General features: G+C 31.9%; 1 protein-coding gene across 4 annotated transcripts in view; it reads right to left on the reverse strand.

Annotated features, from left to right (window-relative positions):
* Positions 1-95: 95 nt before the first annotated feature.
* Positions 96-19,630, reverse strand: part of LOC114121936 (serine/threonine-protein kinase MARK2-like) — a 48,694-nt gene continuing 29,159 nt past the window's right edge. Inside the window, exons 3-19 of one of the 4 annotated variants that reach the window (XM_050205590.1) lie at positions 12,969-13,196; positions 12,837-12,890; positions 12,701-12,749; positions 12,473-12,609; positions 12,354-12,410; positions 12,142-12,277; positions 11,864-12,084; positions 11,644-11,743; positions 11,384-11,511; positions 11,019-11,316; positions 10,745-10,879; positions 10,536-10,644; positions 10,185-10,304; positions 8,960-9,169; positions 6,561-6,599; positions 4,485-4,593; positions 96-3,462 (exon numbers count right to left, since the gene is read on the reverse strand). In XM_050205590.1, the coding sequence (XP_050061547.1) occupies positions 3,244-3,462; positions 4,485-4,593; positions 6,561-6,599; positions 8,960-9,169; positions 10,185-10,304; positions 10,536-10,644; positions 10,745-10,879; positions 11,019-11,316; positions 11,384-11,511; positions 11,644-11,743; positions 11,864-12,084; positions 12,142-12,277; positions 12,354-12,410; positions 12,473-12,609; positions 12,701-12,749; positions 12,837-12,890; positions 12,969-13,196 (2,349 nt within the window). In that variant the 3' untranslated portion in view covers positions 96-3,243. Of the gene's footprint in view, positions 3,463-4,484; positions 4,594-6,560; positions 6,600-7,990; positions 8,174-8,959; positions 9,170-10,184; positions 10,305-10,535; positions 10,645-10,744; positions 10,880-11,018; positions 11,317-11,383; positions 11,512-11,643; positions 11,744-11,863; positions 12,085-12,141; positions 12,278-12,353; positions 12,411-12,472; positions 12,610-12,700; positions 12,750-12,836; positions 12,891-12,968; positions 13,197-19,630 lie in introns of those variants that run through there. The other 3 variants (XM_050205593.1, XM_050205591.1, XM_050205594.1) reach the window with 3 other exon arrangements.

A 19,630-nucleotide genomic window follows, 5' to 3' on the forward strand; every position in this document is an offset into this window, starting at 1 on the left:
TTGGCGTAAAGCAATAGATTTTTGTTATTTTTAAAATAAATAATTATAACTATAAATTGAAACAAATTTTAGTCCTACAGAACTGATAATAATAATAATTTTTAAAAAATTGTTCTTTATTATACATACTATGTATGGTGTTACATCACGACTAATACGTTATGATATTCGAGCCATTTTAACATTTTTAGGTATTTTGTTTACCTACATTAAACTACATTTTTTAATATTATACAGGTTATGTAATTATGGTTTAAAATATTTTAATTATATAAATATATATATATATATTATATGTCTTTACATACACATACATAATATATTATATGTATATATATAAATGTACAGAATTGTAAACAATATACCTATTGTAAAAATGCTTACATTATACTTAATGGTGTTACAATATCTAAACGATAAAAAAGGACTATAACATACACTATGATTACACTAAATTTAAGGTCACGTTTGTTAAAAATCTTAAAAATGAAAAATTTGATTCATGTGAAATTTACCTACAGAAATATCATTTTTTACATTATAAAATAATAAACTTATACAATTGCTTTTAACAAACGCACCTTAAAGAAAAAAATTTACAAGTTCATACTGCACAGCATGGATATAACCTTTTCAGGGTATTAACAAATATTGTCTACATGACTAAAGTAAAAAAAAAAAAAATACACATTTATATATATTTAATATTAATCTATTGACATACTTAATTCATTTTTATGTATGCGTAATGCTAAAGCAATATTTCTGGTGAAGTCTGATAACCTTTTATTGTTATTGTACTAAAAATTATTATTAATTAATATTGTTAAAAAAAAAAAAAAAAAAATGTTTAGTATTTAATTTAATAGTATTTAACATATCACATCATTTTTGTTATACATCCCATGAAAACCATATTTTGTTATACAAGCAGAAAATAGTACACATTATCAATTTAAATAGGTATCAGATTACCAGGTTTGTGCTATTCAACACAAAATTGCTTAATGTCATTACTTAATTAAACAGTAACATTATGTTTCCTGTAGTAAACAATAATTATGACATTACAAAAATTTACTCTGAATAATTAAATTATTGATTTTACATAATAACAATAATAATATAAATATATATATAGATATTATGTATATATAATTTAGAACATAATAATTATGTAAAATGCAATTGTAATTTGTGTGTATGGAATATGAAAATGAACAATTAATGCTGAAACTGATTTTGTTAGACTCGGCACAATAGCAAAAATACAAATTACATACAGAGCTGTTGATTTCTTAAAACACAATTTATATCAAAACATTTAATAAATACATATATATGAAACAATTTATTAAACCGCTTATAAATAATTTTTTTGTTGAATAAATAATTTACTCAACGTAGCCAACATTTATGCTTGCACGAAAACGTAAAAAACGCCAAGTGTTACAAGATAGGTGGGCCAATAGATATAATTTTTTATTTTTTAGAAAATATTACACAAAGCACTCCGCTGATCCTATATCATCAGAACTACTTGTAGTGATTAGTAACAACAATTTTTTTTAATTAGCGAGACCAATATACGTAATATATATGAGTATTATAAAGAAATGCATTAATAAAAAAGATCTTCGTTCATACGATACCTCTTTGTTATATTTATATTTAACATATACATATATAATATATTACACGTGAGAGTCAATTCTCATACGATATGATGATCTACAATGTATTAATATAATATTATTATTGTAAATATTTAAACACTTCTGCTTTAAAACGGTAGATCATCAGTCAAAGGAAGGGGGGATTGCCATAAATATTGCTATATCACATATAATAACGGGCATTTTAGAACAAACATACATGTATTTTAATATGAATATAAAAATAGTAATAATATTTATTGGTTGAGGCTGTAATCTCGTTATGTATGGTATTCGAACTAGGTACCGATTACAATATTACTTTTGATGTCGACAATTCATTTTATTAGATTATAATATTATAAAAGCGGTACGTAAATTGTAACCCCTCCCCTTTTATTTCCACGTATTTCAATAAAATTCTACAGCGTATTAACTCGAGTGGCTTTCACTAGCATTATTAAATAATAATAAATCTTAAATTTATGCATGAAAAAAAAATTATAATAAATAAATAAATAGTATTAAAACTAATGGGCATGCGGACGAATATATATTCAAAATACCCAAGACACCCCTGAAGAGCAAAATGTTTGGTATAGTTAACTAAAGCACATGTTTGCTAACTGCCAAAATTAACAGTTAGTAATTAATATGTTTTGTATAATTCAATTATCTATTGGAAGTAAGTACACATAAAAATATTTATAAGAAATGGCATAGGTTTAAGCTAGAGACGTAAGTAAAATTTGAAAATAATTTAAAAATCAGTAAAAATCATAAAATTCTGGTCGTTAACAATAAAGTAGCAATATTTGTGTGTATTGGTGAAGGGGGTGATGGGGCGATCATTTCTAACGATATTTATTTTATTAAAATTAATTCATATAGTAAAAATCAAAGGTGTATATTAGATTATCGAAAATGAAAATGAACCAAAACGACATTAAATTAAAAAAAAAAGTAAAAATCAAATCAAAATTAAAAATCATATAACGAAAACAAAAATCATTGAAAAAAAATATTTTATTTTTTTTTTTTACAAAATCGATTTTCCGGAACACAGCTGTGTTTGTCTAAGAACAACAGTAGGCGCTGAGCAAGACACGTCCAACCGCCGTTTCGTCTAAAAATGTTTTTTATTTTTTTCATATATTTATAAGATGAGTATGGAGAGTTGTGTGTATATTTATAATAGGTACGTATTTGTATGATACGACGACCGGGTCATGGTTGGTCGTAGCAGTCGACGCGTTTTCGTTGTTGTCGGTTATAGACTATAAAATATTATAATAATATATCATATAATATTTCAGGCATAATAATAATAATAAAAATAATAATCATAATCATAATAATAATAATAATAATAGTAATAATAATACAATATCATAATATTATTGTTATTCGATGGTATACGCGCAGCTCCCGTTCTCGTCCGGTCCGTGTGTGCATAATATATACGCACGCACGCGCGCGTGTGTATGGGTGGTGAGTGTGCGGGTTGATGTGTGGGTGTGTGTAATTTTTTTTCGTACGGAAACCAAAAAACCTATTCGTCGGTGGACGGCAGGTTTTCGGTGTGTAGTCAGAGCTTTAGATCGTTGGCTATTTTTGACGCAATGTTCTTGAACCCGATGGACGTGCCCGATATGCGCTTAAACCGGACGCCGTTCAGCGACAGCCTGGGCAGCTTGCACACCTCGATCTCCCACTGGACCAGCGAGTCGGTGTTCGGGTCGCCGTGCACGCACAGCAACAGGAAGCGCTCGCGCTGTTCGTAATCGCAATTGTTGGCGTCCAGCACCTGTGTAGTACGGGAGAGTACGGGAAAGAAAAAACAAAACGGTTAATCGTCGTCAGTGTGATCGGGTCGCGTTCGAGTTGTTGTTGGGGTTTTTTGGGAGGGGGTGACACGGACAGTGAAGCCGCGGGCGGCAAAGGCAACGGGACGAGAGTAAAAACGATTTGAACGATCCCCGAATCTGCGTCGGGAGAGTCAAGCTAAGCAGGGTTAACGTTTAAGTCTTCTGCCGTGTCGTGTTCTGATCGATTAATGCAATCACGGGGTCGTTCACTAACCACGACGTGTTCAGTGCGACGAGCACAGTTATTTTTGGAAACGATACGACAGACGGCCCGACAGTTAACCCCACGATAAGCGACAACATTAACATCGTAATTGCGCGCACAGAAATAGGAGCACTATAATAGCAGGAGGGTATAATGAACATTCATGGCTAATAATTTCACTATTGCACTGTCGGAATTTCCCGTTTAGTATCCGCGTTTACTATTTACTACGTCGTAAGGTTATTAATGACAAGTGCTACCAAAACAATAATAGATTTTATTGCTTAAACACCCGCGGCGACGAGTGCCTCATCATCAAATTGTATGGGAATCGAATTAGCTGGGACGAAATACTATGTAGTGACGCGTTAAAATGTGTTTTCAGAGACCTCGGCGCCGATTATTCCATCGGAGTAATTTCGCTGACGATACAATTATTTGTGAATTCCAAATTCCAGTTCGTACTGGTAGATAGCAACCAGGGAAATTAGGTAGACGTGGACATATTTTGATTTATTTAAAAATCAATTTCGGGAAAAACTCAAAGGCTGGTTATGTGTCCGGACCCATTATTCTAACACGTTTTAATTTCAACAATCAACAATATTTGTTAGCGACAGGTTTTATACTTTTATATAGTAATAACTAATAGCAGATTGTAGTTGATCAGTGATCACACACAAAAAAAAAAAAAAATGACTGAATATTATTTCCACAAGATCTATTATCACCGCACGTTGTGGGTAGACAACTCACCTCTCTTATTTCAGCCATAATCTCGTTTGGGTCTCTTGTAGACGTCGTTTTCATACTCCATGTGAATCTCAACGATCTCGGTTTCATTTGATCGTCATTCACTGTATTACTGTTTTTAAAAATGTCAAATTCAGATTATTCAATGAAATAGGCATACGGTGTGTAAAATGTAACGTAAGTAATGAATACAATAATATTATATTTAAATCGATTAATATTGATTAATACACGTGACGGTTCAAGGATCGGTAGTATGTACTCCTGTTAGATATCTTTACACATATTATATTTATTACAATAATAATGCATAAGTAAAAGTAAAGGTTATTTGTCGTTTTTCAAACTTTTTAATTATACGTAAATTGTATAATAATATATACCATGCATATTTTACATAAGTATCTTGAACTCATTAATAGTGTTTTTGCACAAATTAGTTCCCTAGGTTCATAATTTGTAAAATTTACTAATTATTTTACAGGACGCTTAAGAACAATGAAGAAAGTCACAAATTTGTTTAATGTATTAAGCATAATTCAAACATTATTTAGAGATTTCTTATGTTATTTTCCAGGTTTTCTTTTCACTGTTAAATTATTATAAACTAACATCCGTCCACCTAAAAGGTAATCATTAATCGTTTGATTCCAGCAAGGTTTTGTACCTAACTATACATTTGTTTTGTTTAATTTATTAAAAAACTAATGGAATGCTAAAGTTCGCATTACAATAGTTTACAAATAGGTTAGGTACTTAGGTGTAATAGCACATTTAAATATTTAAAACTTAACATACATCCTTCAAAATCCTATTCAATACTTTCAACTTTTGAATTAATTATATGGTACTGAATAATGGATATAATGTGCTTTTTAACATTGAGAATTGAAAAAGACCATTGTTCATTTTTTTTGCTTATTTATTGAAGCAAAACAAAGTATCTAAATTTGAGTTATAAACCTATCACTTTCCTAATATTATTTGATGAGATGCATTAACCAAAGGAAATATAATTAAATAAAGTTATTCGAACATAATGTTTTACTTTTATTTAAGTTTGTATCTAGTATCAATTATAATATGTAGACATATAATTAAAACTATTAAAACTTATAAAATAGACTGTAAATGAAATATAATAACTATTAATATGATTAATAATATCATGATTATTTTATATTTTTTAATGTTAATAACAATTAAGTTCTCAGTTTTAAAATAAAAATATATGGGTAAGTTTAAAATATCTCATGTAATCCATCATTAATTTAATATGGAATTTCTGAGGACATTCATGGATATAACAATTTTTTTATTAAGTTTACAGTGTTCTAGACGCAATTTTAATATCTTCATTTTAATAAAATCTAACAATTAAATTAAAAAGTAACTCTAAAACTATCAATAAAAAAATAATAGAATATTGAGTTTTTAGTCATTGCATGACATTCTTGATTTTTCTAAATAAAATACAAATACAAATACAAAACAAAATACAATTAAATAACCACGAATGAATAATTTCAGCATCAATGGTTTGTTTAGTTATTATTTATTTATACAGTTTAACTGTCAAAATTAAAAAATGAATGTTAACAGGATATAATCTTTGACATACTGATGAGAAGTGGATTCAGTGGAAATTTCTAATAAATCCACTTCTTGAATAAAATATGTATATCACGACTTATTAGACATAAAGACACCGGTGTATATGAATAATTAAGATTTAAATAATCACAAATAAAGTAAAAAATAAATTTAGTAAAAAAATATTTAAATAAAATAAACAAATAAAAAAAATTTAAGAAACCAATAAATATACTACTAAATATTTTTGTTTTCATCTTAGACAAACCAAGGTTTTATCAACATTATTAAATTATGCACTTTTTATGTGTCAAGTAATTTGGGTTCACTCATGTGATAATATAAAAGGGTTAATCAAAAGTTATGAACAATTCAATAAAATTACAATTATTATTTGCTCTGTTTTAGTTGGCACAATATAAACAATATGTTAGTAATCGTTTGGACTATCCTATGTCAGGCAAAATTTGTTTTGATTTTACATACCTAACAATATTATTTTTGGGCAGATTTTGATCCATTGGCCTGAAATAAAATATAAACAAAACTAATAAAATAAACAAAACAAAACAAAATTATAAAATAATAAATAAATAATAAATAATAAATAAAAATAAAAAATAAAAATGTGAAAAGCCGGTTTAATCCTTTACACCAGATGATATTGTAAGTGTATAGAACACACAAATTAAACAGATGAACAATTCATCCAAAGGAATGTTGTTTTATTATATTTTTGCCACGGCATAACTGAAATATATGTTACTATCTATAAACTTTATACTAATAGATGGTTTATCGTAGTTACGGTGGGGACACAAGTGAGCTTAACGCCATATAACTATTGCTATTGTTACCATATAACAAGGTACATTAGATGGTACAATATAATTTTATAAATTTACACATACTCAGTCAGACATGATTAGTATCAACATCAGTTGTAAAACTATGTTGTGTGCTTTATCACAATTAAAAATGTAAGTAATATGCTCATCTATTAGTATAAGGTTAAAGATTTTATCTTTAAAAACATAATTTTATGCATATCACATACACAACAGATAAAAGTAATATTTTGTAGGTAATTCATGTTATAATAGTAGCTCTATGCATCGTGCAACTTGCCATGCCAATATATAGAGGCAAAAAAAATGTGTAAGTTTACACAATTTTTATAATTATATACATAATAAATTATGGGAAGAACATACTCAATACAAAACACTTTGATGTGTTAACTTAAAAAAACAAATGTATGCCACATATCAAACAATTTATTACAAATCCAAAGACAATAACATTGGCTTAAAAATAATGTTTGTACACTAAGGAATAATTATGACTAATAATAATAATAATAATGATAGTAATAATAATAATAATAATAATAATATATGTATCATTGTAGTATACAGTAATAAAATATAGGCCAGAAAACGATTAAAATAATAAAATACATAATTATGCAACAGTTATACGGGGACTAGAAAATACATAGAAAAAAAAATTGTTATTGGAATTATATATATATACATATATGTATATTTATTTATAGATATAGTGTATATGTATATAAGTAGTTAATTTCAATTTAGAGTCTGTAGAGATAAGTAATACATATACTATCTAGTAATAATAATATAATAAAACACAATGATAAGTTATGTCTTATGCAGTTAAATTAAAAATAAAATAAAATTAATATTACAAAATGCAATCAACATAAATTATGAGGTTTTAACGAGAGAGAGTAAGTTATTATTGATTTAACTGGACAAAAATGTAACTGTTAATTTTAGTCATTTGGAACAATATAAATATGTATCCATATAGAAATATACACATACACACGCACATACATACACACATATATATTTATATACAAATATATAACTTAAAAACTTTCAGATCTAAGCATGTCAACGGCGAGTAGCGGCATCCCAGCATAATTGTCTCAAAATAGTTAAGTGCCCGCCTGCCCCATTTTTGCTTGTCTTCTTCATAATTTAGTGGTAGCATGCGTGTGATATATGAATGGATATGGATGTATGATTTTTTTATTTGGTATTTTTGTTTCATATTAATGGGGAGTGGTCCTGCACACATATACACAAAAAAAGCATCGATCACAAGATGGAAAAATGACAGAAACATAAAAAAATTATATAATAATAATCTGTGCAGGGACCGTATCTGTGTGAAAGCTAGCCAATAGATTATTATGTGTTAAAATTTATAAAAATTGTATTTGAGCGCTGCCTTTATTGAGACAATTATGCAAGGTTCGCTAATAATAGGTACATGTAAATATGCAAATCATTAAAATTATTTAATTATTGAATGATATATGGCACACAAAATTGTCCTAAATATGCTAAATAAAACTTAAAAAAAAATATTATAATAATAATTAAGACAAGCTTTCACAAGTAAGGCCTCTGCGAGTAAAATGCAATCAATGTTAGTAACTATATAATTAGTGGGGATTTCATTAGTATTAATTTAAAAAAAAAGTGGAAAAGTGGATGGATGTTATAATGGATTAAAAATATGTAGAATATTTTTAGAGTTATGAAATCATAATGCAAGCATTAGAAATAAAGTTTTAAACAGTAATTTAAATAGGTTAAATTAATATTAACCACCTCACTTGTTACATAGGCCTTACAAAAATTAAATTGAATAAGTTAATCACTTAAAAAAAAACAACTAAATTATAGTGTAAACTTCAGAGAATTTACTTAAGGGACCCATGTTTTCTTTATTTAGAAATTTATGGAATATGTTTAATCATAAAATCAAAAATTTTCAGGATTTTTTTAAATAAAAATTATATTTTAAGGAACATTGTATTTTTATAATAAAGAGAATTATACACTTACCGTTTAACGAACTTGGATGATATTTTTGAAAAGAATGATGGCCTTTGCACAGATGGATCATGTGGACTGCCAGTGTTGTTAGTAGGTCCAACGCCAGTATAACCTCTATGTCTGTTTTGACCTGAATGGAAAGTCTGGCGACTAGGCACATTCCTTGGGAATGGCTGTCGGCTATTGACTGCTGGTGATGCAGGTGATACAGTGACACCCCTATATTACCAATAAGTACATTAATATCATTATATTATGTTATCATTGAATATATGCCTATGCATACATACACGCCCACACAAGTGCGAGCAGGAAAGCTAAGACCACAACAAATTTTGACATGACAGTAAAACTAAAAAACTGATTATAATTGAAAGATATTGACATTGATATTAGTCATGAAATAATGAATAAATTTAATTTTTATTGTTAAACACATCTTATATGTGAAAACATAAAGCTATTGTCTGTTTGTACTAAATGTATTTAAATTACCAACAGGACAATACTACAATATTGAATATTGTATTATTTAATTAAAACATTTACCAGTTTTTTAATTTTAATATCATTTATCAAATAATTTGTATGCAATAGTTTCATTCATAAGACGACACTTATAAGAAGCAATAAAATGACAAACACTCTTCATGGTGAAATTGTCGATTTCTTCCCATTATTTGAAATTTAGTAGTAGCAAAACAATAATACAAAATCATGCACACCTAACTAAATCGTTAATGGTTTTTAGAAGCTTTCTTTTAATGTTTAATATATTAGTATTAAACAAATAAAAATTATTCACATAGCAATGAGGATGTTATTAATTTTAATGATTATTTATATATATATACACATGGTTAATTAAAATTTAAAAAAATGAATTATAGTTAGCAATCCAATTATATTGTATAATGTATAAATAACATAGGTGCATGCACAAATATTCAAGTCTATGTTATAGACGGTAGTAATATTTTCATGGAATGTACATTCTGTACAATTTTTAACAATCCCAAAGTAATAGGAAGCAGCGCAGAAAATATATTTTATTTTACTAAATGAATTTGAAAAGATAAACTCTATCCGCAGAGTATTTTTGTGGAACATTATATATGTTCAAGAGTTTTCAAAAATTTAAAAATGCGTACAATACACAACATGCATTTGATACGATCTAAAAGACGGTATAACAATCTAGCCACAGTTATAAAATTATGAACGGGAGGAATACCTCGGGTGGGCAGGAGGTTCTGTGGCATGTTCTGTGGCACTAGACACAGAGGCAGATTTGACGTGACCTTTGGATCGTGTATCTCCACATCCAGAACCAGAATTAGGTACAGCCAACGCACTAAACCCGATTACCAATGCATTGCAAACATTAATTCAAAATTATCATCTTACCACCAATAATAATGAATAGAATAAAATGAATGAACAAATGTTTATATTATAATAATAGAAGATTAATCAGTGTTAAGGAGAAACAAGATAACATAAACAAAAAGTTATTTTACATAACATTATTATTATTATTAAAAAGAGTGTTCATTTTAAGTGTGATTTCAGTCAAAGGTTATACCTTGCTGGATCCATTACAGGAGGAGTTGATACGGCTGCTTTAGCATCATAACTGATTGTACTCCTTCTACCAACTGACCCTCCGGGAACCATTGACCGTTGTTTTGGTCCTAAGAAAACAAATTATAATTAAAACTAGTCGTTAGCATAGTTTTATTGAGAAGTGTAATAAAAATCTAATCAATAATAAAAAAATACAAGTAGACATGCCTATTATATTTTCAGGTCTAGAATTAAGTCGAGCTGTATTTTCTTTGATACTGGCAGCGTCAATAGTATTTTGTCGCTTGAAATTAGTACTTGGAATGGCCACATTATGATTGTGATTGGTTGAATTGGTAGTACCTAAAAACAATAATTTATTAGAAACAATAAGAATTAAGGATATAAATTTGTTTTTTTTAAAACAACACAACAATTCAGGTAATAATATTGTCCAATTGTGAACTCAAATATTTAAAAACTTAATATCATCAACTATTACTTGTTTTATTTGTAGAGTTATGGGTTGCTTGTTGATTGTTTGATGTATTATTAGTAGCAGGAACATTGCTAGAATTTGGATGGTTTGTGTTCAAAGCAGAAGTCTCACCACCAGATGAAGCCCTTCTGCTAGGTTTGGAATTGGTAGCAGATATTGACCTATGTACACCGCGATGTGATGGCGATTGATTAGTATTGTTCACGGCTGCTACATTGTTGGTATTATTTACACCAGGATTTGGTCCAGTGATTCCTCTTAATGATAATGAACTACCAGATCGAGAACCATCACTTTCGGGCTATAAGAGATAGGGATAATAATAAAATCAAACTTGATTACTGAAGTATTATAATACAAATACTTACATCGTTAGATTTTCTTCCTAGTAAAAGATAAGTAGCAAATATGTCATCATATTTAGCTTGAGATAAACTCTCTTCTATTTCTCCACGGCTATAACCCATTCCAATTAATATTTCTGTAACCCGACAGACTGCAACAAAATAAATGGAAAAATGTTATTAATTTAAATATTAAATATGTACACTCGGTGCAAATAAAAACATCTACAATATTTTTATAGTTAAATAGCTATTAATAATTTTGAGGCATTGATTAGACATACCTATTCGTTTTGGTTCTTTAAAATCTTGTTCTGGTTCTACATAAGGTTTTAGTTCATCTTCTTCGCAACCTAGGTTCATCCATTTGTCTTTCATGATAACCTGTAATATAATTTCAGTATAATAAATAAGAATTAAGCGTAATTTTTATAATATTTTTAAATCTATACCGTTTACACAATATAGAATATAATAATTGTGATACAACTAAATGTTTCTTACCTCTAATGATGCTCTTTTAAGTGGATTTAAAACAAGGAATTTTTTCAATAAATTTTCACAATCTGTTGACATGTAGAACGGTATTCTATATTTGCCACGCAATACTCTTTCCCTTAGCTCTCTTAGGGTGGAACCGTCAAAAGGCAGAGAACCGCTAACCAAAGTATATAGAATAACTCCTAATGACCAAACATCAACTTCTGGTCCATCATAACGCTTTCCTGTAAAAAATAGTTTTTTAATAACTGTTTCTATTAAAAATATATAAATTATTTTACCTTGGAATAATTCAGGTGCGGCATACGGAGGACTACCACAAAACGTGTAAAGTTTACCACCAGGTGTAAACTCGTTACTAAATCCAAAATCTGCTATTTTTATGTTCATTTCACTATCCAGTAATAAGTTTTCAGCCTAAAACAAAAATGAAAATGTAATTATTAAAGACTTATTATTGTTTAGTAATTATTATAATTCATGATTTAGTTACCTTTAAATCTCTGTGTATGATTCTTTTTTGATGGCAGTATTGGACTGCTGAAACAATCTAAAAACACGGAGTATTTTTAACACATGTTTTTATTTTAACAATTTTACTGTGATACGTACTTGTCTAAATTTGGCTCTTGCTTCTTTTTCTCTCATGCGCCCGTGTAATACCAAGTAGTCAAATACTTCACCTCCACTAGCATATTCCATAACTAAATATAGTGTTTTTTCAGTTTCTATAACTTGTAATAATTTAACTAAAAAACAACAACAAAAATTATTAAATGTAAATGACTCAAGAATAAACAGTCAACAGAGTTGGCAATATTTTTTATTGGCATTACTCACCTATATTCGGATGGTCCAACATTTTCATTATTCTAACTTCTCTAAAAAGCTGTAAAAAAAAAAAATACAATAAAAATAACTATGACCCTATTGTATAGGTAATTATTTAAAATAATAACAGTCAATAATAACGTACTTTTTGTAAACTTCCGGGTAATAATTGAGTTTTATCAATGATTTTAATCGCGACCTACAAACAGATATAATTGTTATGATTTCTAGTTAGATAGTTATAATGATATTATAAATTTATAAAAATGATATTTACCTCTTTCCCGGTAGGTACATGTTTGGCGAGTTTGACTTTGGCAAAATTGCCTTTGCCGATGGTTTTGAGCAGTTTGTACTTGCCAATGTGTGGCTCTTCCGACGAACGGCTGCGAGACGATCCGCGTGTACTTGTCACTGTAGAGGCACCACTGCCTCCACCTACTCCGCCTCCACCACCTCCAACTCCTCCTCCTGTAGAACTGCTATTTGTGGCCGCATCACTGCCCTGTAAAAACAAAGCAGAGAAAAATTGTTAGTACTCCGTTAATATTGTTCACATTTCATAGATAATGAGCAGAATAAAAAATCTAAACATCGACATATTGGATATGTATACACAATACATATGAGCTATTTTAAAAATAATAATAAAAAAGGGTTGTCGTTTCGAGGACACAGATGTACAATAGCTAATACATCTATTTTCTATATCTAAGGTAAATATATAATATATAATATAATAAAAACCTAATAATATAGTTATAAGTTATAACATAACATTATATACGATGTATGGAAAATATTTTTTGAATAATCGCGCGGTGTGATGCTTATTTTACTCAGTTTTTTTCTTATATATACATTCCACTGCCGTAACGTCGGCCTATTTTCGAACGCGATTTTCCTCGTCTTGACGTCATCGTCGTATTAATATAATTTTCCGCAGTCGTATACGGACGGAGAGAAAAAAAAAGTGAAAGCGCTTCGGTGAAACAACGTACCTACAAACAACCTAGCCAGCTACAATGACCACCGAATATCAAAAAGAATTACAAAAAAAAAAACACTTGTCCGGACACACACACGCGGCGGTTGTGGATGTATTGAATTGCGTCACATACGCGAAAATTCGATACGGAAGGCAACCGATCTCAACCGTAGTCGACAATTCTCCTTGTGAGTTGTGGCTGGTATTAGGAAATCAGTTTTGATACGCCGTGGCTGCTGAACTGTATGATAAAAAAAAAACATTGGGCCGTTGCTACTCAACCTAACTATATTTGGTTATGTTTGTCGCATTGCGTAATTGCAAGGTGACGTAGGTATTTAGGTATTAGTTGACGGAGATGATGAGACATTTTTTGTCTGATCTTTAAAAACATATTTATAATATTATAATATGGATAACATTGATTTATAGATTGTAGATAATTAGTGCAAAATAATGCAAAATAGGAGGAGGTATTTCCCAAAACTCATATCTCAAGTCTCTTTATATACAATTTAATAATATAATTTGCACGCAATAGTAACAGAATAACGCGTCACACCACCGTTACCGAATGCCACTACATACATGCCATCCGTTGTTAGTTAAAAAAAAAAAAAACAGTAATTCGGCATCGTCCCGAGTAGAGGTCGTATAAATAAGTCTCCAAACTCATCACGTTTTCGTTTCACGCATCAATGATGATGCGACAAATGACTACTGTACGAATTCCGTTAATAATAAATTTACATCATTTTTGTACACGCAAAGCCCAGAAATCGCTGTTAGCGGAGAAGTAAAAATAGTAATTTTTTTTTATCACTATGGCTTATGCCACCATATGTAATGTATCACCTAGTCATTTGTATTCGGTAATTTTTTAAAGAGCGTTACAAAACTTTTAAAAACAATATAATAAAATATGATGATAAGTAATAAGTAATAACTAATAAATAATACACAGTAAATTCACCATTTTATACGTAGATAAACACGAAAACTAGGACGATTTCTTGAAGAAAATCCTCAAACTCACACATTTTATTTATTTTAACGATATAATTTTTTGTCTTGTAAAAATCAAACGTCAGTTAGTTTTTAGCTGCAATATTTTAAAAAAAGTTGATATAAAATTTATGAGATATACGTAGGTACACTAAAAAGAACACAATTTTATACAGCTATAAAGCAACAACATACATACTATAGGACATGTTTATAATAAATAATATGGGTAAGGGAATACGATGTCAAAATATATTATAAGGAGTATTTTTCTTTTTCCACGAAAATATATATTACATACCTACTAGTCTTGAGCGTAGACTTAAGGTATCTTTATATAGGTACATAGAAATAATATCGATGACGAATATCGAATTTTTAGATTAAAGTTTGCTGACGTATATTCGCCTGCGGTGGCAAGGCGATACATTTTATGCAGTTCGGTGGCGGCGGGGTGGCCATAATAAACAAGATGTAACTCAAAAATAAATAATGAAATATGAATAATGGATAAACACGTATACCAGGAATACGCAATTGAACCGTATGAAAAAATGGAAAAACAGAGATAAACATCGGTAACGTCATACGACCAAACCAATCCATTATCCTCGTTTTCTGGCTAAAAAATAAAATAAAATGTCATTTTACAATGCCGATTTCGGTGAATGGGTAAACTATAAGATGATGTACAAGCAACAAAGGTATTATTACATTATTATAATGCTATATAACATATTCCTCTTCACATCTGTGCGGCAGTCACCAAGTCACATTGTGTTTCGCCTACCTACCTATGTGTGTATAAGTATAATATATTTTTTTGTTATCGTCGCGCGAAAACGTCTTTCGACCGACTTTCCGCGAACAATAATAAAAATATAGTAATAATAATAATTATTATTATTCTTCGGTTTCGTCGGGTCGCACACACAATACACGATGACGACACATGCAGCCTAACCTTATCCTGTGCCTACACCGTAGGCAGAAACGGGTTGGGTAGGGGGCTTTTGTCCGCCGAGAACGATATTTTTATTATTATAACGACTCGAACACAATGCGATCGGAACGGCCGAGCGAACCGACACACGAGGAAAACGATCTCCGGAAAACAGCGGGGCGGCCGATCGAACGTCGTATACTCTGTACACCGCACATTACGAGTAACATTATTATACAATTACAATTATTCTCACACGCGTTGGCAGTTTGGCACCGTTGAGCAAAATCGCGTAACGTCGCGGCACCGATACACTTCGGTCGGCGTCATGATAATTAAAACGTTAAACGCATTATTATATCATCGCGGCGGCATAATCTCAGCGTACCCGAATACGAGCACAGTGTGTACGGTTTTATGTTTTTTTTCAAATATTATACATATATTTTCGAGGCGATCTACGTGCACTCTCCATGGTAGATATATAATTCCCTAACCCTATATACGCGACGACGTAACGAAAGTAACCCGACACCGGCGATGGTAATGATGATGACGAATAGTTGTGGTAAAACACACTGCTAATTATTATTGGTAATAGTATAATATATTATTATTATGTAGGTACGCGATTACGACACACGCCACATAGCAGCAGTCGAAAAATGAGGTAATAACGATATTATTATAATAATATATGTATTAACACATTTTACAAGCCCGACACGCCGAATCGCCGTACGGACTAGTCGACGAGAGATAGAATCACGGTGGTTATTATAATATAGTGGCGAGTTACAACGTAAACGATGCCAAATTCAAACACCGTCCCTCCCCCACCGTCGCCATGGATAATATCCAAGGTATTAACTAGTTAAAAGGTTTGACTTGGCTATACGATTTAATTGACTGTCGAAATAATATAACTTGGCTTTTTTCGATTGATTTAAAAATAATTCACTGAGTTAAAATTAAACGTGCTTTCGACATTTTTGGTTTTAAATAAAAACATAAATACTTTCATAATAATATAGTTATAAGAATCGATGATAATTTCTGGTATGTTTCTTGATAAAATAATATACTTACTACCTAACACATAGATAGGCATAAAATACTCCACGTACAAATTAAAAAAGCGGATTAACTATTTTTAAACCGAGTTAATATTTTTTTCCATATCAATTTATAAATACTATACGTCACCTTAGGATATATAATAGATAAACGGATAGAACACACCCATAAGAATCACAAATAAGGCGATGACCCCGGAATCATGTGCGACCGAGACAAATCAAATTAACAATTTTGCGATCGTTGATACGAACGGAACAATATTACAATAGATTTACTATGGGAACAAGTCGCCCAAGTTTTAGCCTAGAATTCGAACCAAAACTTTCGAGTCCGTGTTCGTTTGATATATCTAAACATTATCTACGGCCGTCTCTAAAGCACGTCGAGCGAGATAGTAAGAAAAGTTCGACTTTCAAACGCATATTTTGGATTGGAAATTCTAAAGTACCGCAGCAGAACGACGGGGCGTTTCGAAAAGGCCGCGTTCGAGACGTCGACGCGCCGAGCGTCGATGACGAAGGCGGTGTTCCACGAATATTATACGTTGTTACATCGTGTGCGTGTACGTATCGATTTATTCGTATTGCAGTCGGGTAAAAATAATAAAATTAGTCATGGCACCGCGAGTGACCGTGTATTGTGCATCGTATACGACGACGTCACGAGTCGGACGACAAACGACCACGTCTTTTTATGGATATGTTAATGAATCACGCCGCCGCTCTTTTACGGGTGGCTTACGCACGACGGGCCGCGTATTAAAGTATTATTTTCTCGTCGTCGACAAAACGGACGCGCGGCGACGAATAAATAACACGAAATCATTATATTATGGTTACGAGAAGCGCGAATCGAACGCGTCGATTCCCGTCGACGTCTTATACACGTGACGGCTAAGACGAACCGCGTCAGTATAATAATATATCGAGGGAGACAGAAGGTGTATAATATATTTATAAATAATATATATTATACATTATAATAATAAAAAATATAATATTACTGCGGCGGCGGCAGCAGCAGCGTTTCGAGAGACGTCTCTCGATGCGTGAAAGTCTCGAGAGAAGTAATTTCCAACGGTTCGACGAACCGGTTACGGTTGTTTTTCGACGTAACGCGAGCGCTGTTTTTTATTTGTTTATAATTGTACCCTATTTATATGCGTTTTTATTACTAAGTATTATTCGGGAATATCGCTCGTACGTCAAATTATTCGCAACGCTGCAATACATATAGAGAAACCCCGGCTACTATATTATACCAAGTATAAGGTCTATAATATGGTTTCAACGTACACACCGTTGTCGCTGGCGGTAGGTAATCGGAAAAAGGCCGGAAAAATTCACGGTAAACAAAAAGCCACACTCCGGGTCTCTAAAAAGTCCTGATTTTTCAATACGAATAGACCAAAAGAGTCCTTCTCGTAGGACACGCGGTCGACGTGATCGCGGCCGGGTCGGAACGGACAGATAACGCGAGGTAGCTGGTATGTAAACGCTCTAAAACAATAACGATTCGAGCCGGCAGATAAAGCACGTCGTATCCGAGCGGTTATATAAATTATTTAGCACGAAACGTGCGATTTCATCACGCGCTTATTTTTGCTCGATTCGACAGCCGAAACGTTCGAACATATTTCCACAATCCGTATATTTATTTTGAACGTATTCGAGACGATGCTTTCGAATACTCTATATTTTTTTTGCACGCCTATTACGCCGATAACCGTTGTTTTTTTTTTTTTGTTATCGCGCGCGCTCAATTCGAGCGATTACGGCGATCGAGACGTAAATGCAAATAGTTTTTCAGAGCACGAGAACTCACCAACGCCGATTATTGCCCATTAAAAATATAGGTAGGTACGGAGATAAACCGAATCGACGATGACCGAAATTTCGTCGTACACTCGATGCAACGGCGTGCCCCCCCCCCCGCCGACGACGATCGATTGCCGTCATTGCACGGCGACGATGACGACGGTCGACCTCGTTAAAATCGCAACTGGTTTTTTCCGTCTCCGTCGCTCTTTCGCTCGCTCGTTCGCTCTTTCGACGCCGCGTCGGATCGTCGTCACACAGAGACTTCCTATCGCGTATAATTGCTATATATTATTATTATCGCGGCGACTTTTCAACCGAGAAACGATGTAATATACATTTATTTATGGTAACGTACCGTTATAGCGACGACAGAGTCGTAACACGTGTAATACTTACATATCGATTAGGGGGCCGAGTAACTCACAACAACAATACAGCAGCAGTATTATTATTATATTATCATACATACACTTGTCGCGCGCCGTTTATCGATAATACAGTACCTACCCGACGCACGCCGAGACAAATCGTTACCGGTTCGCGATCGGCAAATATATAATAAGAGCGTCATCGGTCGTACGCCGTCGAGCCCCCCCTCAGTCGTTTGGATTACGATTTGAGAACGGCAAACCGTTTGGGGTTCGAGCGGACACGATTGCGGGGCGCGGCGTAAGAAGAATCTGTTGTACGGTCGACGACATCAAACCGTCAAAACTCAGACGATCTCGATAAAATATAATATGACGTGTTTTGGTGGTGCAGGATTTTGGAACGTATATAATATAATATTGTGTAAGAGTCGTTAATGCGCGCCCGTCGAGAAGACGGTTTAGAAACGTGATGGGACGGGATGTCAGTCGATTACCGGACAAAACGATATTCTATTTCGGGTGTACCGAGAATACGTAAAAGTTTTGGACACGAAGGGTGTGTATTGTGTACACAAACAAACACACACTGCACACTCCTGCCGTGACGGTGATCGATACCAATAATGGAACTGCGTAGGTTGTTGTTGCGCTATTTGCCCAAGTCTCCCCGCCCGCCGCCGGTGCAGGTGGCGCCGGTTCCAGGAAAAAATTAAACAACGATAATGATCTGAA

The sequence above is a fragment of the Aphis gossypii genome, chromosome X, assembly GCF_020184175.1.
Source record: "Aphis gossypii isolate Hap1 chromosome X, ASM2018417v2, whole genome shotgun sequence".
NCBI classification, from domain to species: Eukaryota; Metazoa; Arthropoda; class Insecta; order Hemiptera; family Aphididae; genus Aphis; species Aphis gossypii.